We start from the raw sequence: 22717 nt of genomic DNA, 5'->3' as shown, positions 1-22717 counted from the left end.
CTGCACATAGGGGAGACGTCTTAGGGGAAGGGATCTGTCCTGCATCTTATCAAATGATCAAAGGATGCTCACCTCTCCTACCCAGTAAGTGCCAGCCAAACCTTGCTTTTTTTTTTTCTTCTACTCCCTTTATTTATATCTCAATGGTTAGAGCGAGGATGATGAGAAAGGAATAGAGATTTGATGAGTAGTGGAGAGAGTAGAGGTAGAGGCAGGCCTGTGAATCTCCACATAGGTAGGATCCCTAGTCACTGAATGACTGTCATTCTAATGGAGGAAGTCATGAGTTCAGTGATGTTCCGAATATCAAATCATGTCTCAGTGGCTTCATTTAGCTAGGGAAAGACAGACAAATTAAACAAAAGATCTTTCTACCAGCATCTAAAAATCAAGAAATGATTTGATAAATAGCTTATGCTTATATTTTACAGCACTTGATAAGCAATTTTTTAGTAAATATAGTTTAACATAGTAAGACAATGAAAGAATATATTTAGAGTTTGAAGTTTATATTGATTTATATAATAATTTATGTTCCTGTTAAAATATTTTGAATTTCATTGAAAGGGAAAAGGGAGTTGGAAAGGCTGACAGGAGATGTTTAAGGGATTAGTATAGTGACTAAATGAGATAGGAAGAGAGTGTGATCCTTTGGTATTTAGCAGTCATGTTGGAGGGATTTAGAAGATCCCCAGATTACTATTAACTTTTCTACTCATTCACGTTTGCTTTTTAAACATAAAATTTACTCACTGAGGTGAAGTAGAAAGAGAGCCTTTTCTGTCAGACAGACCTGGGTTTGTTTGCTCTGATAGTCCTTAGATCTGTAACCTTGGAACATAATATACAACCTGTTTGAATTTTAGCTTTCTCACCTGTTATGTGGGATTGGGAATAACTGCCTCATGGGTTGCTTTGAAAACTAGATGAAGTATGTTTATGAAAGGCATTTCTTACTTTGGCACATAACTGTTAACAAATGTTTGTCCTCTTCCCTTCTGGAATTTAGCAGAATTAATCTGTAGTAATGTGCTAAATTTTAAAATTTATTTTTATTTTGGGTTAAAAAATCAGTAATACTTATTTTCTCAGCATACACTCTTCAGTGCTAAAGTAAAAGCCCTGCTCAGTGGACAATTCAAATTAAACAAAATCCGAATTAGTGAAATTGTGTTTAAGTTTTACTATTGGTAGTATAATTGCATATCCTTTCAAAGCTAAGGCTCATGGATATATTTTCAATGTATAATTTATGTGTTTGCGTATAAGACTTTTTAGCAGAATGGCATGTGAATCAGACCTGGATCTGATTTTACTCTAATATTTTAGTGATCTAATAAAGCTAACTTGAAAAAATTCAGATAGTATTCTTAAAAATAGCTAAAAATGCAGTTTTAAAAATTTAGTTACAATTTATACACCATAAAATTAACCCTTTTAAATTGTCTAATTCAGTGGTTTTTACTGTAACAAGTCGTATAGCTGTCACCACTAATTCCAGAATGTTTTCATCATCCCAGAAGGACACCCCTTACACATTCGCAGTCATTCCTCATCTTCCTTCCCCCACGCCAATATACCCATAGCTAGGCAACCACTAATTTACTTTGTCTCCATTGGATTTGCCTCTTTTGGATATTTCATGTAGATAGAATCATATGATTTGTGGCCTTTTGTGTCTGGCTTTTGTCACTTAGCATAATGTTTTCAAGGCTCTTGTATGTGTCATAGCATGTATCAGAATTCTATCCTTTTTTTAGGGCTGAGTAATATTCCACACTATGTGTATGTATATACCACATTTTGTTTATCCATTCATCAATGATGGACATTTGGGTTGTTTCTACTCTTTGGTTATTGTGAACAGTACTGCTATGAACATTTGTAAGTTTGTGTGAACCTCTGCTTTTAGTTTCTTGTGTATATACCTAGGGGTGGAATTGCTGGGTCATAAGGCAAGCAATTTTTTAAAAACACTAAAAGCCTGGAGAGAGAGTTGAGAGATGCAAAATTTGAATTTAGAGTGAGACCTCTGTCTTGTTTGTTTACCTTTATATATGGTTTTTGATGGAGATTTGGATTGGATGTATATTGCTTAAGTATTATAAGAATAAGTAAAAATCAGGAGTCTTTAATTGGGTTTCCTTCTATATGTTCTAAAAGAGGAACAAGGAGAAAAATAACAAATTACATAAAAGCAACCTACAGACTTCTCTCTTACTGGCAGCTGATTCTGTAAATAATTCTAATTGGATTTCATCCAAGGTAAAAGCAGAAGGGGAAGGCATTGTTTGATGGAATATGGCAGTAGGTTGAAATTTTTCACCTTGGGGATTATTCACTGAAAATAACGGATGTCCTTTTCATCAAGTTGAAACATAACTTGTTTAAACATCCTTTTACCTAGATGTGACCAGAACTGCTTTTCAGTGTTTTGGGCCAGATGTCCTTGAACTTTCTTTGTGGTATATCATGAAACCTAACTACCATGGAGCAGAAATGGACACCTCATCTCAGGATTAACTTTAATCAAACACATTCCAAGGACAACTTAAGTAATGACTTTAGATATATTTGAAAATGCAGTGTTTGATGGCCATCCATGTTAACATAGATTGACACCACAGATAAATTTTGAAGGCTGTTGTTCTGTATCTTTTTTTTTTTCCTATAAAAAATAAATCAGGTAACTTTAAGACCTCTAATTCTGAACTTCCATCAGTTTGAACTTTTAATCTTGTAGGAATATTTCTTTCTTAATGGACTTAAATCCAAAGTACTATAAATTAAGTATAATTAGGTTATTTTTGAACGTTTGAATACTAGATTTTAAAATATTTTTGTCAAAGCACGTATCATCTCATAAAACTAGTGAGGAAGAACAGGGAGAGATTATTTTAAAGAATTTACTAGGGATCCCTGGGTGGCGCAGCGGTTTGGCGCCTGCCTTTGGCCCAGGGCGCGATCCTGGAGACCTGGGATCGAATCCCACGTCAGGCTCCCGGTGCATGGAGCCTGCTTCTCCCTCTGCCTATGTCTCTGCCTCTCTCTCTCTCTATGTGACTATCATAAATAAATAAAATTTAAAAAAAAAAAAAAAAAAAAAAAGAAACAAAAAAAAAAAAAAAGAATTTACTAAACATTTGAGTCTCTTCTCAAGGTCCCTTTGGGAGTGGGGAAAAGAGAAAGTTGTAAAGGCATTGTTCTTTCCCTCAAAACTCTGTAGTGAAAAAAATAGGTATTCATAAATCAGAGCTGGCTGAAACATTTAGCCGAAGTATAAGTTTTATGTAATGGGTATGGAGAAATGAGTGCTGCCTTGACTGGGCGTATCAGAACATTTAAACTTCTCCTACAGGTAGAAAAGGATTTAGAGAAGTCAGCTTAGGCACAGAATAGCATGGAATCATGAAAGTTTATGGTAGGAGAGACTAGAGAATAAAGTTAAACAAAAGCACAAAGCATAGAGAATAGCTGAACTGGATTTAGTAGGAGAAAAAGTGATTATGCTTTATATGGAATTGAATGTAAAGAAGCAGGTAAGGGGAAGGACATGAACTTTTGAATTAGAAATATTTTTTTATGGGACCCCTGGGTGACTCAGCAGTTGAGCATCTGCCTTTAGCTCAGGGCGTAATCCCAGTCCAAAGATTAAGTCCTGCATCGGGCTCCCTGTGAGGGGCCTGCTTCTCCCTCTGCCTGTGTCTCTGCCTCTCTCTCTGTGTCTCTTATGAATAAATGAAAATCTTAAAAAAAATTTTTTTTAGTTTGATATGGGTGAATTCTTTAACTTCTATGAGCCTCAGTTCATCTATAAAAGAAGGTCAGTAATACAGTCCATGTAAGCTTATAATGAATATGAAAAAGATGGATGTAAAGTACCAGATACATTATCTTAACATCTAACTGACACTCAGAACTTAGTAAGCTACTACTCATACTTTATATTTTTAAAATGTCTTGTTGGAGGCTTCTGGTGCATACACAAAAACAATTAAAAGCAGAGACGCTGGGATCCCTGGGTGGCGCAGCGGTTTGGCGCCTGCCTTTGGCTCAGGGCGGGATCCTGGAGACCCGGGATCGAATCCCACGTCGGGCTCCCGGTGCATGGAGCCTGCTTCTCTCTCTGCCTGTGTCTCTGCCTCTCTCTCTCTCTCTCTCTCTCTCTCTCTGTGTGTGTGTGACTATCGTAAATAAATAAATTAAAAAAAAAAAAAAAAAAAAAAGCAGAGACGCGCAGATATTTGTATACACATGTTCACGGCAGCATTATTCGCAATACCCAAAAGGTGGAAGCAACCTAAATGTCCGTTGATGGATGAATGGATAAGCAAAATGTCATATGTCTATACAGTGGAATACCAGCCCTAAGAAGGAGGGAAATTCTGCCACATGCTACAGCATGGATGAACCCTGAAGGCATTGTGCTAAAGTAAGCCGGTCACAAAAGGATAAATTCTGTACAAATTCTATTCTGTGAGGTATGTAGAATAGTCAAATCCAGAGACTGAAAATAGAATGCTGGTTGTTAGGGGCATGAGGGAAAGAGGAATGAGTGTGTATTTAGTAGAGTTTCAGTTTTGTAAGATAACAGTTCTGGAAATAGTTGGTGGTGATGGTTGTACCACAGGTGTGAATGAGTGCCACAGAACTATACACTTAAAATATCAGCTTAAAAAAATCAATTTAAAATGTTAAGTTTAAACCTTGTTTGGTGAGTTTAGTACTATTTCAAATGCATTTATTTGTAAGACTGCAAACATTTTAGCAACAGCATACTATTAATTTTTGTGTCATTTAGGAGTGCTTTGTTCAAAGTGAGAGATGTCCTCTTTAGTTGTCATACCGTTTAGTTTCATCAAGCGGATTTTTTTTGACATTTCAATAGGAAGAGAATAGTTCCTACCATTCTGAATTTGAAAATTACCATACAGATCATTGTGTTTAGCACTTCTTCAGCTGAGGGGCAGGCGTGAAAGTTGGTTGTACTTAGTTAATTTTATTAACTACAAATAATTTTAAGAATGTATTCATTGGAACTGTTTTCCATGTTTTGGATTGGCTCATGTGGATAAAACAACTGGCTAACTCATGAATTCAGCCAAATATTTTTTTCCACTCAAAGAATGTTGTTTTACCATATGTTCTCCTGTAGATAACATCTTGGTTAAGACACAGAGGCAGAGATGTAGGTGGAGGGAGAAGCAGGCTCCCTATGGGGAACCTGCTGTGGGACTCCATCCCAGAGCCCCCACATCACGACCTGAGCCAAAGGCAGATAGGTGCTCAACCTTTGAGCCACCCAGGTGCCCTGGAAACTTGCTTAAAGAATTTCTCCTGAGTCGTTTGGATGGCTCAGTTGGTTAAACATCTGCCTTCAGCTCAGGTCATAATCCTGGGTTCCTGGGATCAGGGCCCCCCATGTGAGACTCCCTACTCAGTGGGGAGTCTGCTTCACCCTCTTTCTCTGCCTCTCCCCCCTGCTCATAACATGTGTTCTGTCTCTGAAACAAATAAAATCTTAAAAACCCCAAAGAATTCCTCCTTTAAAGTGGTCAAAATTCTGACTACTGCCAAGATGGAAAATGAAAAAATGTCCCTTAACCTTGTTAAAGGTCATATTATATTATAATCTTCGTGAGAGCTGTTTTGGTGTAGAGAGGGGCTCAAGGTAGAATGAAGTAGGTTGAGAAGTATGCGGTGAGGTTATTAAGGAATGTTGTAGCCAGCTACTTCAATAAATTTAGTTCTGAAGGGGAGAAGAGAGATGGGGCAATAGTTGGGAAGAAAGAGGACCAATAGATGGGAGAGATCTGAGCATGTTTGAATATTGACCATTAGAATCCAATAGAGAGGGGATCCCTGGGTGGCGCAGCGGTTTAGCACCTGCCTTTGGCCCAGGGCGCGATCCTGGAGACCCGGGATCGAATCCCACGTCGGGCTCCCGGTGCATGGAGCCTGCTTCTCCCTCTGCCTATGTCTCTGCCTCTCTCTCTCTCTCTCTCTCTCTCACTGTGTGCCTATCATAAATAAATAAAATAAAATTAAAAAAAAAAAAAGAATCCAATAGAGAACATAAATAAGGTGGAACATTGAAGGGAAAATCTGTGTTAAGCTTCCTGCTCGGATTGCATCTTTATCCTGATCCTAGGTACAGTGTCTGGCCTCAGAAGATAGAATACCTCCTCTATGGTAATAGGGGTAAAGGAAAAATAATACCATTATTCATTTTCATAATTCCCTGTTGTATTCATCAGGGTCCAAATAGGAAAAAAAGCTGCATGGTAATTTGAACAGGGTAAGTTTAATATAAAGAATTAGCTGTGTAGGTGATTACCTGATAAGAGGAAAAGTATATTCTAAAAAGTATAGGAATCTCAGAGAGGGCAGCCACTACCCCAGGGCTAAAAAGAAGCAAATCCGGAAGAGTACATCCCTCATTCCCACCCTCCCTCACCTCCTTGAAGGCATGGCCCATTGGATGGCAGAGAAGTTTGCTGAGGTGCTGAGCTAATAGAATTCTATGGGAAGCTGTCCTTGGAGAGGTGCCATACAATCAAACTCCTTGCCCGAGGTGGTAGCTCACTGGGAAGTTATTCCCAAGGAAATGCTGTGTGCTACTGGCTACCTCGAGCAGCTGGTTTCCTCACATGGAGAAGGCTGCTGGAAGAGACACACTACAACAAGGAAGAGAGCTTTTTCCTCCTTGCTTTCCCTTACAGCGCTTTCTACCAACAAAGTTTAATACTGTACTAGCTGGCAAAGGAGAAATGTTTTAGAGTCCACCTCCGTTATCTGAAGTAGTGGAGCTAAATTGATCTTTTAAACTTTTTCTACTTCCTTGCTGTAATGATTATAATGACGAATACCCTTGCATGTAAATCTTTGTGCAATTATCTTCTGTCTGTTTAGCCCATTCATAAGAGTTGACCGCGGTAGAACATATTGAGAGATGTAATGAGTGGTCTTTAGGTTTTGTTCTTTCCTTTTGCGTGCATGAAGTTATTTCTGGAAGGGATTGAGACGTACAGATTGTCTTTGGGAAAGAGAACTTGGTGGTCACCTATTCATAAAACTAAAATTTTACACAAATGTTTTTTTTATAGTAAATGTAAAAGATGTTATCTGTTCTGTTAAACTTTGTTTCATTTCTCAGCATGTTATAATTTATGAAACAATGTCCTATTCTATCATGTCCTGTTCTGTCAACTGAAGGCACCAGTTTCTGACTTTGCTTTAACATCACTTGTGGCTTAAAATGAGTCAGGATATTTTCATTTAGTAGCTTCCTCTTACTGCTATCAAAACCAGGTCATCCACTTCCCTTTGTTTCTTTGACCCTTACGTGGCATTTGATGTGATGATCCCACAGTGGGGTGAGTCTCAACACTGTTGATGCCAAACCTGATTTTTAGTGTCAGCACTGGGAGGACTCTTCGCAAGATGCGTTAGCTTGAATATGATGATTCTATTCAGTTCTGAGTTTTCTTTAGTCAGAATTCATTCTTCTCTTGTGTTTATAACAAAGCCTTTACAAAGAATACTAAAATAGTTTCTTAACAGTTAATGACATTCATTTTAAGAAATACTTTTTCTCTGTAAATATCATCTTATAGATTATACCATTAATAACATTGAAAATTGTGGCTAGAGAATTTAGTTGTTTTAAAACACTTGAAAAAGTATATATAGTACTGCTTTTGATCTTTACCAAAATTTGTTTTTATTTCAGTGCTAATTTTGTGGAACTTAGATCTGGTATAAAAATGTATTGCTCATTAGGTTTTTTGTTTCTTTTTTTAAACTTAAATTACTAACGCAGAAAGGAGTTATCAATTCTTAGATCCATTTTGGAGTAGGAGCAGAAAGACCATATTGACACTTAATACTGTATTATTTAGTGTTTTCTACCTATTAAAATTTCAGGAAAGATCCAAATGTCATTTAATTTTATGTCTCATTTGATTAAATTATTACCTATTTGCTGCTTCAGGGAGCAAAAAATAATCCACTGTGTAGTTTCTGTTAAAGCCTAAAGAATTTTCATAATAGAATTTTCTTAAATTCTTTAAACCTTTTTTTCTATATGTCTTTGATGTTTCTCTGTAGAAAAGAAAGTAGATTTTTTAAGACCAATGACTCATGAAGTAGAAAGCTTGAATACATTTATATTTGAGTTGTCTATAAAGTTGAGTTGCAGAGATGTTTGCTGTGTTCAGTACTAATCCCCACCATCTATCCCCAAGTAATTCTTTGTAGTCTAAGTATTGAATCCAGTGCTACCATTATAGTCAGCATCCATTAAACTTTTTTTTAAAGATTTTATTTATTTATTTGAGAGAGAGTGCAAGTGGGAGGGAGAGGAAGAGAGAATCTAAAGCAGACTCTACACTGAGTGCAGAGCCTGACACGGGGCTCGATCTCACAACCCTGAGATCATGACCTTAGCTGAAACCAAGAGGTGGACAGGTAACTGAGCCACCCAGGTGCCCCTCCATTAAACTTTTGTTGAGCTAGGTGATGAGCAGTTTGAAGTTCTATATTAATGACAGTCTAATTCAGTAGTTGTTCCTTAGTAATTTTCTTGGTTGGTGTTGCAGGACTACAGGAATATGTGGAGGCTGTCTCTTTTCAACACTTCATCAAAACACGATCACTTATCAGTATGGATGAAATTAATAAACAATTGATATTTACAACAGAAGAATGTGGAAAAGAAAATAAGACCGTAAGAATTTGAAATCATTTCACATTTATTACATAATTCATATAACAGTATAGTGAAGATAGGAGATTTCTTGGCTTACAATGTTAAGAATATCGAGGTGGCAGTATTCTTTCTAAAGTGTGATTTCATAGATTCTCAACGAAGGAAATGGTCTTTTTAAAATATTTTTGTTAGTGGGTGGAACAAGAACAGCTGGTTATGTTGGGGGGATAGTAATACTATTTATCTAAAGCACTGCTAAGTGATTACTGTTAAGTCCACTTTTGGTTTTACTCTGTATTTACCATGTGCCTTTTGTAAGCACTATCTCATTTAAATTTTTTATTAACTGTATGAGGTAAGAATTCTCACCCTCATTTTACAAAGTAGGAAACAGGCTTTAGAGAGTTTAAATAACTTACCAGAAACTGCACAACAAATTAAGTGCGACAGAGCTAAATTTTGAAACCAGGTGTTTTGAAATCTAAGCCAGTGCCCCTCTGCACTCTGCCAGAATTTCTCAGAGTATGCACAGAAACCCCTGCACCAAGTATCTACCTCAAAGGAGTGTTTTACAGGATTTGATTTAAAGGTTTTAAATTAGCAGTGTGTAGTATATGACACGGAAGTGGTCCCTAGTTGTCATTAGAAAAGTTAATGTAAAATTGTTCCTATACAGGGAGAGCTGTTAATCACTTACTCAGTTCATAAAGCTTGTATCTGAAAATTATGCCGCTATTTCAGATTAAGAAAAAAGAAACTTTTGCAGTCTGACTTATAAATAAATATTGTTTTTTCCCTGGGTTTCAGTATATACAGGCAACGAAAGGTGAGATTTTCAATATTTGATACTTCCTGAGATACAAGTACACCTAAGGATAAAATTGGACAGTTTTTCCTGTCTTTAGTTTGGTAATTTTTTAATTATTTTTTAAAGCATTACTGAGATGATCAGGATGAGATTACTGATGATGATGATTACTGATGATTAGTACTGAGATTACTGGATGGTCAGGCAGAGGATGGAGGAAGATGTAGAAATAATGTTTTCTTGAATAGGAAGTAAAATGTTAACACTGAAAGGTCAGACTGAATTTGGCATGACAAATACAACTTTAAGGAAGCCATGTATATATTTTCTCAGTTTTTAAAACTGTAGGAAGTTCATTAAGGAGGGCATTCCATTTTTGAGAAGTAAAATTCCTTTATATTTTATTTATTTAGTGAAGATTGAATTATGGAAAGAAAGGAAGCCTCTTTGATATATATATTAGAGAAGTTGCTATACTCCCTTTCAAGTTCTTTCTGATTCAAAATTGGAAATATCAGGACATAAATATAAAGAAAAACTGAGAGTAAATGCACTGGATTTAGGTAGTAAATTATTCAGAGATTATAATATTAAAATAATTCATATACTTTTCAAATTAAGACCACATTCAGAAATAATTTTTCCTTCTAGTGCTGAAGATTCTTGGTGTGGAAAATTCTGGGAATTTGATAGGGAAGAAAGATATTTTGTTCTGACTTGCTTACTGAGAATATTGTCAAAACCACTTAAATTTTTAAAAATGTTTTAAAGTACAAACATGCAAGAAAGTAGAGAGAATACTAACATATGGACATCCATGTACTCATTACCTGGATAATTGTTAATATTTTGCCATATTTGCTTTATCGAAATACTTTTTGCTAAACCACTTTAAAGTCAATTACAGATGCCTTGATATTTCACCCCTAAATACTTCAGACGCATCTTGAAAAATTGCATTTCAAGTAATTTGCTTTTCTCTAGTTTCTAATACACATTACCAGTGAAGCAGGATTTATTTTCTTGACAATTTATTAGTTGAAATATGTTAAATTTTTAACATGCGTTATTCTCTAAAATCAACTTCTTAGTCATAATCAGGGAGCTCTTTCTCTCTAATGATAGAAACAAAGAACATTAATGTTTTCTTAAGCCAAAGTTATTTTTATAAACCACCTATAAAATGCAGTCCCCCTCCATTTCCCCCACAAGCTACCCTTTCTAAAAAGATGCCAATTCTACTAACAGTGAATAGAAACCAAACATAACAGGTAGTTTTATGTCATGATAATCAGGTATCAGAAAAATTGGGAAGTTGACTTTGGGTACTTACCTAGTTCTGTCATTAACTAGCTCTATTACCTACCACATTTCTTGGACCTCACTTTTTTATATCTATGTTGAAAGGATTGGACAATCTCTGAACAGTCCAACGATATTGAGTAGTATTAATAAAACTTAAATTTGACTTTTTCATTTCTTTAATTCTCAGTGACTATTGATTACCCATAGGTAAAGTTCACATTCCTTAATGTGACATTCTACCCCTGACCTCCTTTCTAGAATCATCCTATACTACTACTCACTTTAAACATTACCCAAGGAAATACCTCATGAGTTCCTCAAATACACAACATAATTTTGACCTGCACACCTTTGCAGTTCTGCCTAAAATGTCCTCCAGTATGATTATAGCCTCAGCCAGTTATATCTCATACAGACTTTTAATAACAGTGTAGGCCTGTCCGTCTTCCAGACAGGCTCCAATAGAGAGAGGGAAAAGTTGATGTGGAGAGAGGAGATGGACATGAGGGTGACGGTGATAGCAGCTAACATTTATTGAGTATTTACTTTGTGTTGGGCGTTATGCCAAGAACTTGGTAAATGTTAACTCATCCTTAAAATAAACCTCTGAGGTAGGTGCTGTTATCCCATTTTACAGATGAGGAAACTGAGGTTTAGAGAGATGAAATAACTTGCCCAAGGGCATACACCTTATGAAGCAAGGTCCTGGAAGAGGTGGGAGGAGATGGGTCAAGGTCATTTGGAAGAGTTAACCTCAAACAAGAGGAGGGGACAACCCATCATCTGAGACTGGAGGATAGAAGGTAAAGATGGATGTGGACATAAATAAGTTCTTTTTGTTTTGTTTTATTTTGTAGGATAAGGTCATTGAGAGAGCTTGTGCCAGTTAATCTGGCAAATGGCCAGGTCATTGTAAGTAGACAAGATTGTCTACTGAGAGTAGAGAGGTTTGGGATTGAGTAGGGGGCTGAGGAGAGTGGTAAGGGTTTGCAATAGTGTTTGAAGAGACAGGAAAGAGAACTATAGGAATAAGGAAGAAGGATTGGTGAGTAATTTGTAGCAGTACCAACTCTATAGTTGTGATTACTATTTTTTCAGCTTGGTACTCCGCTACTTGAATAAAACACTAGCATGAGTAGATTATAATATCGATTCAGGGTTTTGTCTTTGTTGGCCAGGTGCAGAAAAAGCAACAACAAAGGAGTCTGAGTCTAAGGGAACTGAAGAGAATGTAGCAAGAGAGTGAAAAATTATGATAGTGTTGCTGAGTGGGGCTAGAAAAGGCCAGAAAGGGACTAAGTGACTTAGGAAAACGTGTGGATCACAAACCCTGGAGGGCTTTATGATTTGTCATTTAAATAAGTAAGTGACTGTCATGCAATAGTCATTAGGTTTATTAAGAATGTTTTAATTTTACTTTATATGTCAAGTGAAGTTGGGAATAGTTGATTTTAAAATGATACCATATTAGATTACAAAATTATCTTGAAGTCCTTTACTTCAGCTTTCTACCCAGGGCATGAATTCTTCTTGTAACATCCCAAATGGTCATTAAACAAAAAGATCCTCTTATTTAGAGATTAGTATGACTGACCTGCTTTTGATTTTGTACCTTATAATAAATGGCATACATGCATATTCACTCTTTTTCACGTTGTATTTTCTTTGTGTGTGTGTGTTTTCTTTACCAGCCCTCCTCTGACGGACAGGATAAGCAGTTTGGTACTTGGAGACTGAAAATCACACCTGTTGATTACCTCCTGGGAGTGGCTGATTTAACTGGAGAGTTGATGCGGATGTGTATTAACAGTGTGGGGAATGGGGACATTGACACCCCCTTTGAAGTGAGCCAGTTTTTACGTCAGGTTTATGATGGATTTTCATTCATTGGCAATACTGGACCTTATGAGGTTTCTAAGAAGTTGTATACCTTGAAACAAAGTCTGGCCAAAGTGGAGAATGCTTGTTATGCCTTGAAAGTCAGAGGTTCAGAAATTCCAAAACATATGCTGGCAGATGTCTTTTCAGTTAAAACAGAAATGATTGATCAAGAAGAAGGCATTTCTTAGAATACCATACTCCATTGTTACTCTCTTGAGAGACCAGTTCGTAAGACTGTTATTTTGTTATTTAGTATTTCGTTTGACTTTATTGTGGCTTTTACATAGAAACGTTTTCAGTTGTACTTGTTTTAAATTGTAAACAATTTGTACATAAAATTATCAAGACGAATCATTTCTTACATCTTACTCATGAAAGTTTGCATACAGATGTTTGCATATATGCCTATTTGAATTTTTGCTGGCTAAATTTCATCGTTTATCTTTGTGATGTGAACATGCTTCAGAGTGCACTTTCTGCCATACCTATTTTAATTTACATTGTGTGAAGTTTGGAGTGATAATATTAAGTGAAAGCCGTTTATAATTTAAGTTGGTGATTTTGTTATATATAGAGAAGATTTCTTAGTTATACATCTGGACTTGAGCTTCCTTTTTAAATTTCTTGGTAATATTTTGCCGAGCCTCCGTTATAGGCTTATTCCATAGAACAAGAATTAAAAATTATTAAGTTATCAATATACTTAATTTTATGAGGTATAATAGAATTCACATTGTATTCTGGCCAATTTTTAGGCCATTTTGAATCCATTTGAAAGAGCCTTCCAGAAAAATTGACGGACACCCAGATTTTAGTTTTTACATTTAGTTTTTATTCTTTATCACAGAAAGTCTGATAGTGAATTGGAGCTAACATTATAATATTTTCACTGGTTTTTGAGTTCAACTGTGTACTTGTACATATATCTGAAAAGCTTTTAGTAATGATTATTTAGCAATTCTTTTCTTGTTATATTACATTAGGCATGTTTCTTATAGATGCATCTATAAGAAATTACATTTAAATAATTACAATGAAGTTTGCAATTTTGAAATACTAAGTTAATTCAAACCTTTATAGTTGTCCAGTTGTGTTACTTGATAGCATAAAAAGTTGCCAAAGAAAATTTATCATGTACAATTCAGCAATAAGACAATTGTCACCACAGTTGGGAATAACAATAGTAGTCTCTAGTAATATTTAGAATTGGAATTTGCCTATGAAATTAGTTATAGATTATTCCCTGTGATGTGAAACGGACTTGAGCATGACCCTATTGGCTGACAACCAGACATTTCCATTTGGTATTGTGAGTTTTGAGAATCTAGATACTGGGTTTTATTTGTGGAAAGACTAGCTGCTCTGTTTGCAAGGGCTGATTCTTTGAAAGTGAATTTTTTCCAAAAAATAATTATCCTGTAAAGGAAAATAAAACATAGACATGCCTAATAAATTAGATTGGTTGGTTTGTTTTGGTGGTAGTAAGTTTTTTTGGTTTCCCTATTTTGAAGACACTGCTAAAATATAGTCTGATTACATATTTTTGTTTTTTTTGCCACTTGAAGTTAAATTTATAATGTTAAAAGTAAAATAAATGGATTGATGAATGTCTTACAGATGTTTAAAACTGAAGTCTTTAAATAAAATATTGAAAGATAAAAGTTAAGCTTATTTTTTTGATCATACTGAGAAATAGTTAATCAAACGGTTGTAGAATTTTTGGCCTAAATACGAAACCTAATGTAAACTAGCTTAATGCGGAGATTTATTTTTTCGTAAAATTAGTCCAGAGGTAGGGAGAGTTTCTGAAAGGATGCTCTTCACATCAACCATTGACCCAAACTGGGTATCATTCTCATCTTTCTAAACCAGTTGGTGGAAAGGAGAAGATCACCTTGATAGATCAAGGTACCTTTTTTCTAGAGGTGAAGTGCAAGCACAAGAAACCAAGTTAGGGCATTGTCATCATAGGAGGAAGGGAAATGGCCTTTTGAAGGGTAGGGAGTCAACAGTTACTTATTACAGGTGGATTGGTGCCATTGCTATTTGACGCATTTCCATATTGCATATCATACTAATATGGTGGGTGCTATACAATGATAGAGGATCTCTGAGTATATCCTGAATGTTCCTCAGTTTTAAAATAGTGGGCTCTGATAGCATCATCTGTTGTAATGTTTTTCATCTTTATTATAAAAAGAAACTGGTTACATGGCAAGTTACTAACAGAATTCTGAAATAAAATTGGGTTATTTCCTTTACAAATAATTCCTGCATGTTATTAAATCAGTGGGTTTCAGAATCCACACTGCAGAACCTTAGGGGTTTTGAGGGTGCCTCAAAGAAAGATGCTACGTAAGTGGGTGATTGGCAGAATGTCCTTAAAAACTTGATTCAAACTCTTTGCTATCTAAAAGACTCAGATTCAAAGACACAAATAGATTTTAAAAGTAAAAGAACAGAATAAGATATTTCATGCAAACAGTAACCAAAAGAGGGCTGTATAACATAGACTTTAATGCTAATTTTTTGTTTTTGCTGGAGTCAAGAACAGCATGCAATGTTAAAAGGCTCATTCCACTGAGAATATATGACAGTTACAAACACACACACACACACATTAACCACAGAGCCCCAGAACATGAAGCAAAATCTGACAGAACTGACAAGGGAAATAGATAATTCAGTGCAACAATTGGAGACTTCTGTTCCTCACTTTAAATAATACATAGAAGAACAAGACAGATGAGTAAGGAAATCGACAAAATGTCAGGTTACAAAACAAGTTTTGATACATTTAAAAAGAATGAAACCATACAAAGTATATGACTACAAATGAAATGAAATTAGAATTAGTAACAGAATTAAAAGCAACATACTCCTGTATAAGCAGTGGATCAAAGATGTAATCACAGGGAAATTAGAAAATATTTCAAGAGGTGGGACGCCTGGGTGGCTCTGGTTGAGAGTCTGCCTTCGGCTCATGGCATGATCCTGGGATCCAGGATTGAGTCCCACATTAGGCTCCCTGTAGGGAACCTGCTTCTCCTTCTGCCTATGTCTCTGCCTCTCTTCTCTGTGTGTCTCTCATGAATAAATAAATTAATCTTTAAAAAATATATTTCAAGAGGAATGAAATGAAAGCAGTACTCAGAGGGAATTTATCGCTTCAAATCCCTACATTTAAAAAGAATGAAGTCAAATCAATAACCTAAACATCTGCTTTTAAGAAACTAGAAAACTAATAGTAAGCTAAACTACTAAATAATTAAAGGAAATAAATACTTGAGTAGAAATAAATGAAATAGGAAATAGTATCAAACAAAAAAATGGTTCTTTGAAACGATCAACCAAATTAACAATGGGGGTGGGGATTGGGAGTGACTGGTAGCAAGTATGGGATTGCATGTTGAAATGATAGAAATGTTCTAGAATTAGTGGGAATGGTTGCACAACCATGTGAATATACTGATAGCCACTGAATTGTACATAATATGTATGTGTTGTCTTTCTGTATATACGTTTTTCTTAGTTTTGCCAGATGCATCTCCATTATGTTAGTCTTTTCAGAATTACTTTTGCTTTTTAATTTTAATTTTTCTTTCTTTTTTCAATTTTAATTTCAGTATGGTTAACATACAGTTATATTAGTTTTGGGTATACAGTACAGTGATTCAACAATTCTATACAGTATTACTCAGTGCTCATCATGATAAATATACTCTTAATCCTCTTCACCTATTTTACCCATACCCCCTCCAACCTCTGCTCTGGTAACTATCTGTTCTCTACAGGTAAGAGGGGTTTTTTTGTTTCTATCTCTTCTCTTTGTACATTTGTTTCTTAAATTCTACATATGAGTGAAATCATATGGTATTTGTCTTTCTCTGACTTACTTCACTTAGCATTATATTCTCTAGATCCATTCATGTTATGTCAAATGGCAAGATTTCATTCTTTTTAATGGCTGAATAATATTTGTATATTCACACACACATTTGTGAATAAACAAATAATACTTGTATACACAGACACACACACACCACTTCTTTATCCATTCATTAAAGGACACTTGGGCCACTTCCATACTTTGGCTATTAAAATAATGCAGTAAACATAGGGGTGCACGTGGCTTTTTGAATTCGTGTTTTCATATTCCTTGGGTAAATACCCAGTAGTGGAATTACTGAATCAAATGGTAATTCTTTAATTTTTTGAGGAACCTACATACTGTCTTCCACAGTGGCTGCACCAGTTTGCATTCCTACCAACAGTGGATGACGATTCCTTTTTCTGTGCATCCTCGCTGATGTTTGTTTCTTGTTTTGATTTTAGCCATTCTGACAGGTGTGAGGTGATACCTCATTGTGGTTTTGATTTCTATTTCCCTGATGAGTGATGTTGAGCATATTTTCATATGTCTGTTAGCCATCTGGATGTCTTTGGAGAAGTGTCTGTTCATGTCTTCCCATTTTTAATTTTTTTTTTTATATTGAGTTGTAGGAGTTCTTTACATACTTTGGATACTGACCCTTTATCAGATATGTCCTTTGTAAATATGTTCTCCCATTCAGTAGTTTGCCTATTCTAGTTTTGTTGACTGTTTCTTTTGCCTTTTATTTTGATATAGTCAACAATTCTATACAGTATTACTCAGTGCTCATCATGATAGTTTATTTTTGCTTTTGTTTCCCCTGCCTCAGAGAAATTACTACCTGTACTCTCTTCTAGGATTTTTATGGCTTCAGGCTTCACATTTAAGTCCTTAATCTGTTTATTTTTGTGTATGGTGTAAGAAGGTGGTCCAGGGGATCCCTGGGTGGTTCAGTGGTTTAGCGCCTGCCTTCGGCCCAGGGTGTGATCCTGGAATCCTGGGCTCTAGTCCCGCATCAGGCTCCCTGCATGGAGCCTGCTTCTCCCTCTGCCTGTGTCTCTGCCTCCCTCTCTCTGTGTCTCTCATGAATAAATAAATAAAATCTTAAAAAAAAAAAAAATTTTGTAAGTGGTCCAGTTTCATTCTTTTGCCTGTAGCTGTTCAGCTTTCCCAGCACCATTTATTGAAGATTGTCTTTATTTTTGGTAGTTTGTTTTCTGTTTCTTCGATTTATAGTCTTACTATTTATTTTTTTCTGGTTTATGTTCTATTATCTCTATCATTATAATATTTTTGACATTTTAGTTTAGTTTTTTTTTCTTAGATTTTTTTTTTTCTCTGGGTCTTGAACATTGTTTTCTTTTTAAAATTCATTTCAATAAATGCTTCTGGGGTGCTTATTAGTATACTTTTTTTATAGCCCTGGATCCATCTTGATCTAGTTCTAGAGGTCTAAATGTCCCTTTCTCTCAGCCTCCCCTCCCCCAATTTGGGAATTAGTAGTCGCCTGATTAGCTTCTATTGGCTGATGTGTATTGTTTTTTTTCCCCCCAATTTTGCCTTTAATTCTATGGCTTCTCTTAGTATCCTCTATCTTTTGACAGTCTTTTCAAAAGCCTGATCAGAAAACTACAGCCACATCCAAGCCCTTGGGCCTGGAAGCCACACCACTTACACCTAATTCTGTAAAGCAGGCAAAAGGGGACGAAGGGAGGGAGTGGAAAAGGGACCTGTGAGGACAGGGAATTGGGGGAGCACATAACCGCGTGACCATGTATCCTCAGGTCTGCGCTCCCTCACTCGCTCGCTCCCTCACTCCCTCCCTCGCTTCTCGGATTCTTAGCCTCTGCCCTCTGCCTCTCCATGCCCTCATCCCCTGAGCCCCTAGCAACTCACTGGGCCACCCCCAGCGACCAAACCAATGGGCAAATCTGTCCCACCTTTTGCCTGGGTCAGCCTAGACCTTCTTTCTACCAGCCTTGGGCTGCTTAGGAAATAGTAGGATTTTCTTTTGGTCATTTGTTTTTATCTTTATTTTTTAATTTTTAAAAAAGATTTTATTTATTTGAGAGAGCAGAGCGAGCAAGAGACAGCGCAGGGTGCAGGAGGGACAGAGGGAAGAGAAGCAGACTCCCCACTGAGTAGGGAGTCTGATGCAGGGCTTGATCCCAGAATGCTGGGATCATGACCTGAGCTGAAGGCAGATGCTTAACCGACTAAGCCACCTAGATTCACTGGTCATTTGCTTTTAAACAGTAAATAAAGTTTTGTTGAATGAATTTCCTAAAGTCCCCTAATAAAAGTTCCTATTTGTAGAATCATGTTGATATTTTAATTCAAACGTTACCTATTGTGACTGTTCCTTATGTTCCTATAATTTGTGTCTTGAGAGAAGTTTTTTGCTTTTGTGGAATATACATAGTTAATTTTCAGTCATATGATTTTCAAATTTTAGGATAAAAGTGTTCCTTTTTTCTTTTACCTTTATTATCATTTGATATTTTTTCCCAGCTTTTAAGATATAATTGACAGGCAACACTGTAAGTTTAAGATGTACAAAGTTGATTTGATATATTTACTGCAAAATCATTACCACCATAGCATTAGCTACCACCTCCATCCCATCATAGTTGCCTTTTTATTTTTATATCTGTTACCATACACACTAGTCCTTTTTTGTGGTGACAACATTTAGGATCTACTCTTCTAGAAACATTTATGTATATGAAATAATGTTATCAGCAATAATTGCCATGATTTATAGTTAATTGTTCGTCTTTGTGTACTCCCTGAGCAATCTCCTTGTTTCTCCCACTTTTCAACCCCTGGCAATCACCACTTGATTCTCTTTGTCCTTTTTATACTCTGTATAAAGGTGATATCATATATTGTTTGTCTTTCTCTGTCTGACTTACTTCACGGAACATAATGCCTCTCAAGGTCTTTCCATGTAGTCGCAAATGGCAGGATTTCCTTTTTTCTCATGGCTGAATAATACTATATTGTATGTGTGTATGTGTGTACGTGCATGCATCGCATATGTGTATGTGTACATCACATCTTTTTCCATACACCCATTGATGGATACTTTGGTTGTTTCTGTATTTTGGCTATTGTGAATGCAGTGAGCACAGGAGTGCAGATATCTTCAATATCCAGTTTTCATTTCGTTTGGATACATACCTTGAAGTGGATCATATGGTAGTTCTTGTTTAATATTTTTGAGGAACCTCTGTATTGTTTTCCATAATGGCTGCACCAAATTACATTCCCATCAATAATGCACAAGGATTCCCTTTTCTCCACACCCTCACTAATACTTTTGGTGATAGCCATTCTAACAGATGTGAGATCATAACTCATTGTAGTTTTAATTTGCATTTCCCTTATGATTAGTGATGTTGAGCATCTTTTCCTGTGCCTGTTGGCCATCTGTATGTCTTCTTTAGAAAACTGTTCAGTTCTGCCCATTTTAAAAATTGTTAGTATTTTTGCTTTTGAGTTGTAGTTCTTTATATATTTAGGATATTAATTCCTTATCAAATATGTGATTTACAAATATTTTCTTCCATTTGGTAGGTTGCCTTCTCATTTTGTTGACTGTTTTCCTGTGCAGAAGTTTTTTGGTTTGCTGTAGTCCCACTTAACTTATTTTTGCTTTTGTTATATGTGCTTTTGCTGTCAAAAGTGTTTATTTCTAACTGGTCTACTTTTTCTGGAAAAAACATATTTGTAATCCATCTCAATGATCTTTTGAATAGTATATGTAGTTACATATGCCAAGTCACAAGTGTTGCTTCAGGAACAGTATCCAGGCAGCACAGGAACACAGGATTCAAAGTCTAGAACTTTTGTCCATATTCATAATGCAAATAAAAGCCTCCCAAACTGCCTATGTAATTGAACGCACACATGCAAACATTCCCACAGTAGATCCTGGAACATCTCCGTGCTTTTGTGTGGAGGTAAAATGGATAGAAGGCTACAGGAACATTAAATAGGCAGAACTCAAATGCCACAGGTTCTTGAGGAATGAAGATTTGGGTCACCCACCAGTTGAGAATCCCAATTAATTGAGGTTTTGGACAAAGACACAGGGAACATAGGATGAGTAGTGGAAGAAAATGACAAATATCAATGATCACTTCAACAGTAGCAGAAACCATGACTTCAGTGACTATGCATATTTTTTTACTTTTTTATTTTATATATTAATCAGTTGTATCCTTTTGTCTTCTTTTGCCTAGTTATTTTCTATAGGCTGTTTTGGTGGTTAACCTTTTAACTTAATTTTCAAGCTGTGGGATGGCAAAGGCAGGTTGTATTAAACTAAAAGAGGAGTGAACATCAGAGATGGTGAGGGATAGAACTTTGTTGGAGAGATTAAGGAATGTGGTGAAGACACCTTGATTGTATGGGGCTGGTTGCTTCATTATAGTTGCATGACGTAGTCTGGAAGTTGAAACCTAGCAAGCAGGGTGTCATGAGTGTCAGGTAACCAATGGAGAGGACTACGCCGGGCATTACTTGTTGGTACTGGACCTGCCTTCAGAACTCTGACTCTGTTGTAGGGGCTGAAGCCTGGAAACCACATTTCCTTGATTATCTTGCTAAGAGGGTTTCATTTGCAGTCTACCTAGGAGAGGCCCATGTAACATTTGAAGAACAAAAGAGAAACAGAAGGCCAGTATTGTTCCCTCAGCATCAGAAGGCAGGCCTACAGACTCATTCCGACTCATTCCAATGGCATACGTGAGGTTTTGCAGGAGCTTCTGCATTCTGTTAATCATCTGCTTCTGTGCTGCAGGCACTGAGATCATCAGCCCTGGCTTCCTGTAATTCCTGTGACTTGTGGATTTCCTGAATTTGCTGGCAGCTTTCCCTGACCTCCCTTTCACCCAGCCCTTCCAAGGTTTTGGAAGCACCTGTATTAAATCCTTTCCTGAGTGTAATACCTAGAGTGCTTTGTGTTCTTCTGGCCAGAGTGCTAATAGAGACAGTTTTCAGATAGGAAATACAGATGGTTCTTAAACACAGGAAGAGATGCCTAACCTCTGTCATAAGAGAAATGCAAATTAAAACTACAGTATATCACATTTCACTTATCATATCGGCTAAGATTTGAAATTGATAACACTGGATGTGAGGGGACTAGGCATTCCTGCTGCTGTGAAAAACAAATTGATATTGATCAGTGAAATTGATATTGTTCTCTGTGCGGGTATAAAGGCAGTGTCTATCAAGTTTATTCTTGCATTTATGAAATTATATGTTCAAAAAATACTCATTACTGCATTGTTTAACAGAAAAATGTTTGAAATAATGAGTGTTCTTTTATGGAGGAAAAGTTAAATTGTGTACAACCATACAATTAAGTCCCATAAAGCGATTAAGAAGTAGGCACTTTGGCATGTACTGTTATGGAAAGTTATACAAGTTATTTTAACTTGATAATAGCAAAATGTAAATATGCCACTATTGTGGGAAAAAGTTAAAAGAATATGTGTGTATGTTTTCGTTAATGTGTAGAATACTCCTAAAAAATACAACATGACAGCAGTGCTTGTTGGGTGCCCACCTTTCAGATCAGTGAGCAAGGCTGAAAAAGATAGATGGCACATTTATAGGTTTTATCACATAAAGAGATTAAAACCAAGGATAATATTGGTATTATTGTTTTTATTAATTTTGTTTCAGTCTTCACTAAGGAAGATTTGAGATGTAAAAAGATGTGGATTTGTGAAGGTACACCAGAGAAGCCAGAAACTCTGTTTTTAGTAAACTGAGAATAGCTGCTAGAATCACTTTGATCCCAAGTTTGATAGAATGCACATGAAGCCTTCTTTCCTGAGTTTTCACAGCTAGTTGACTCACACTTTTTATTTATTTTTTTAAAGTTGACTCCATGTCTAATATGGGACTTGAACTCATGGCCCTGAGATTGAGGGTCACATGTTCTACCCACTGAGCCAGCCAGGCACCCCTGATTTACAGTCTTTAAAACCATGCTTGGGGCAGCCCGGGTGGCTCAGCAGTTTGGTGCTGCCTTTATCCCAGGGCATGATCCTGGAGACCCAGGATCGAGTCCCACATCAGGCTCCCTGCATGGAGCCTGCTTCTCCCTCTGCCTGTGTCTCTG

At 36.4% G+C, this 22717-nt stretch overlaps 1 protein-coding gene across 1 annotated transcript in view; it reads left to right on the top strand.

The window, feature by feature from the left end:
- TSNAX (translin associated factor X) overlaps window positions 1–14365 on the top strand; it is a 30439-nt gene extending 16074 nt beyond the window's left edge. The window contains exons 5-6 of the mRNA XM_072823076.1: window positions 8601–8728; window positions 12515–14365. Of these exons, the coding sequence (XP_072679177.1) occupies window positions 8601–8728; window positions 12515–12892 (506 nt within the window). The 3' untranslated portion in view covers window positions 12893–14365. The remainder of the gene's footprint in view (window positions 1–8600; window positions 8729–12514) is intronic.
- Window positions 14366–22717: the final 8352 nt, after the last annotated feature.

The sequence above is a fragment of the Canis lupus genome, chromosome 4 (assembly GCF_048164855.1).
Source record: "Canis lupus baileyi chromosome 4, mCanLup2.hap1, whole genome shotgun sequence".
NCBI lineage: Eukaryota > Metazoa > Chordata > Mammalia > Carnivora > Canidae > Canis > Canis lupus.
This window is presented reverse-complemented; position numbering and strand designations above follow the sequence as displayed.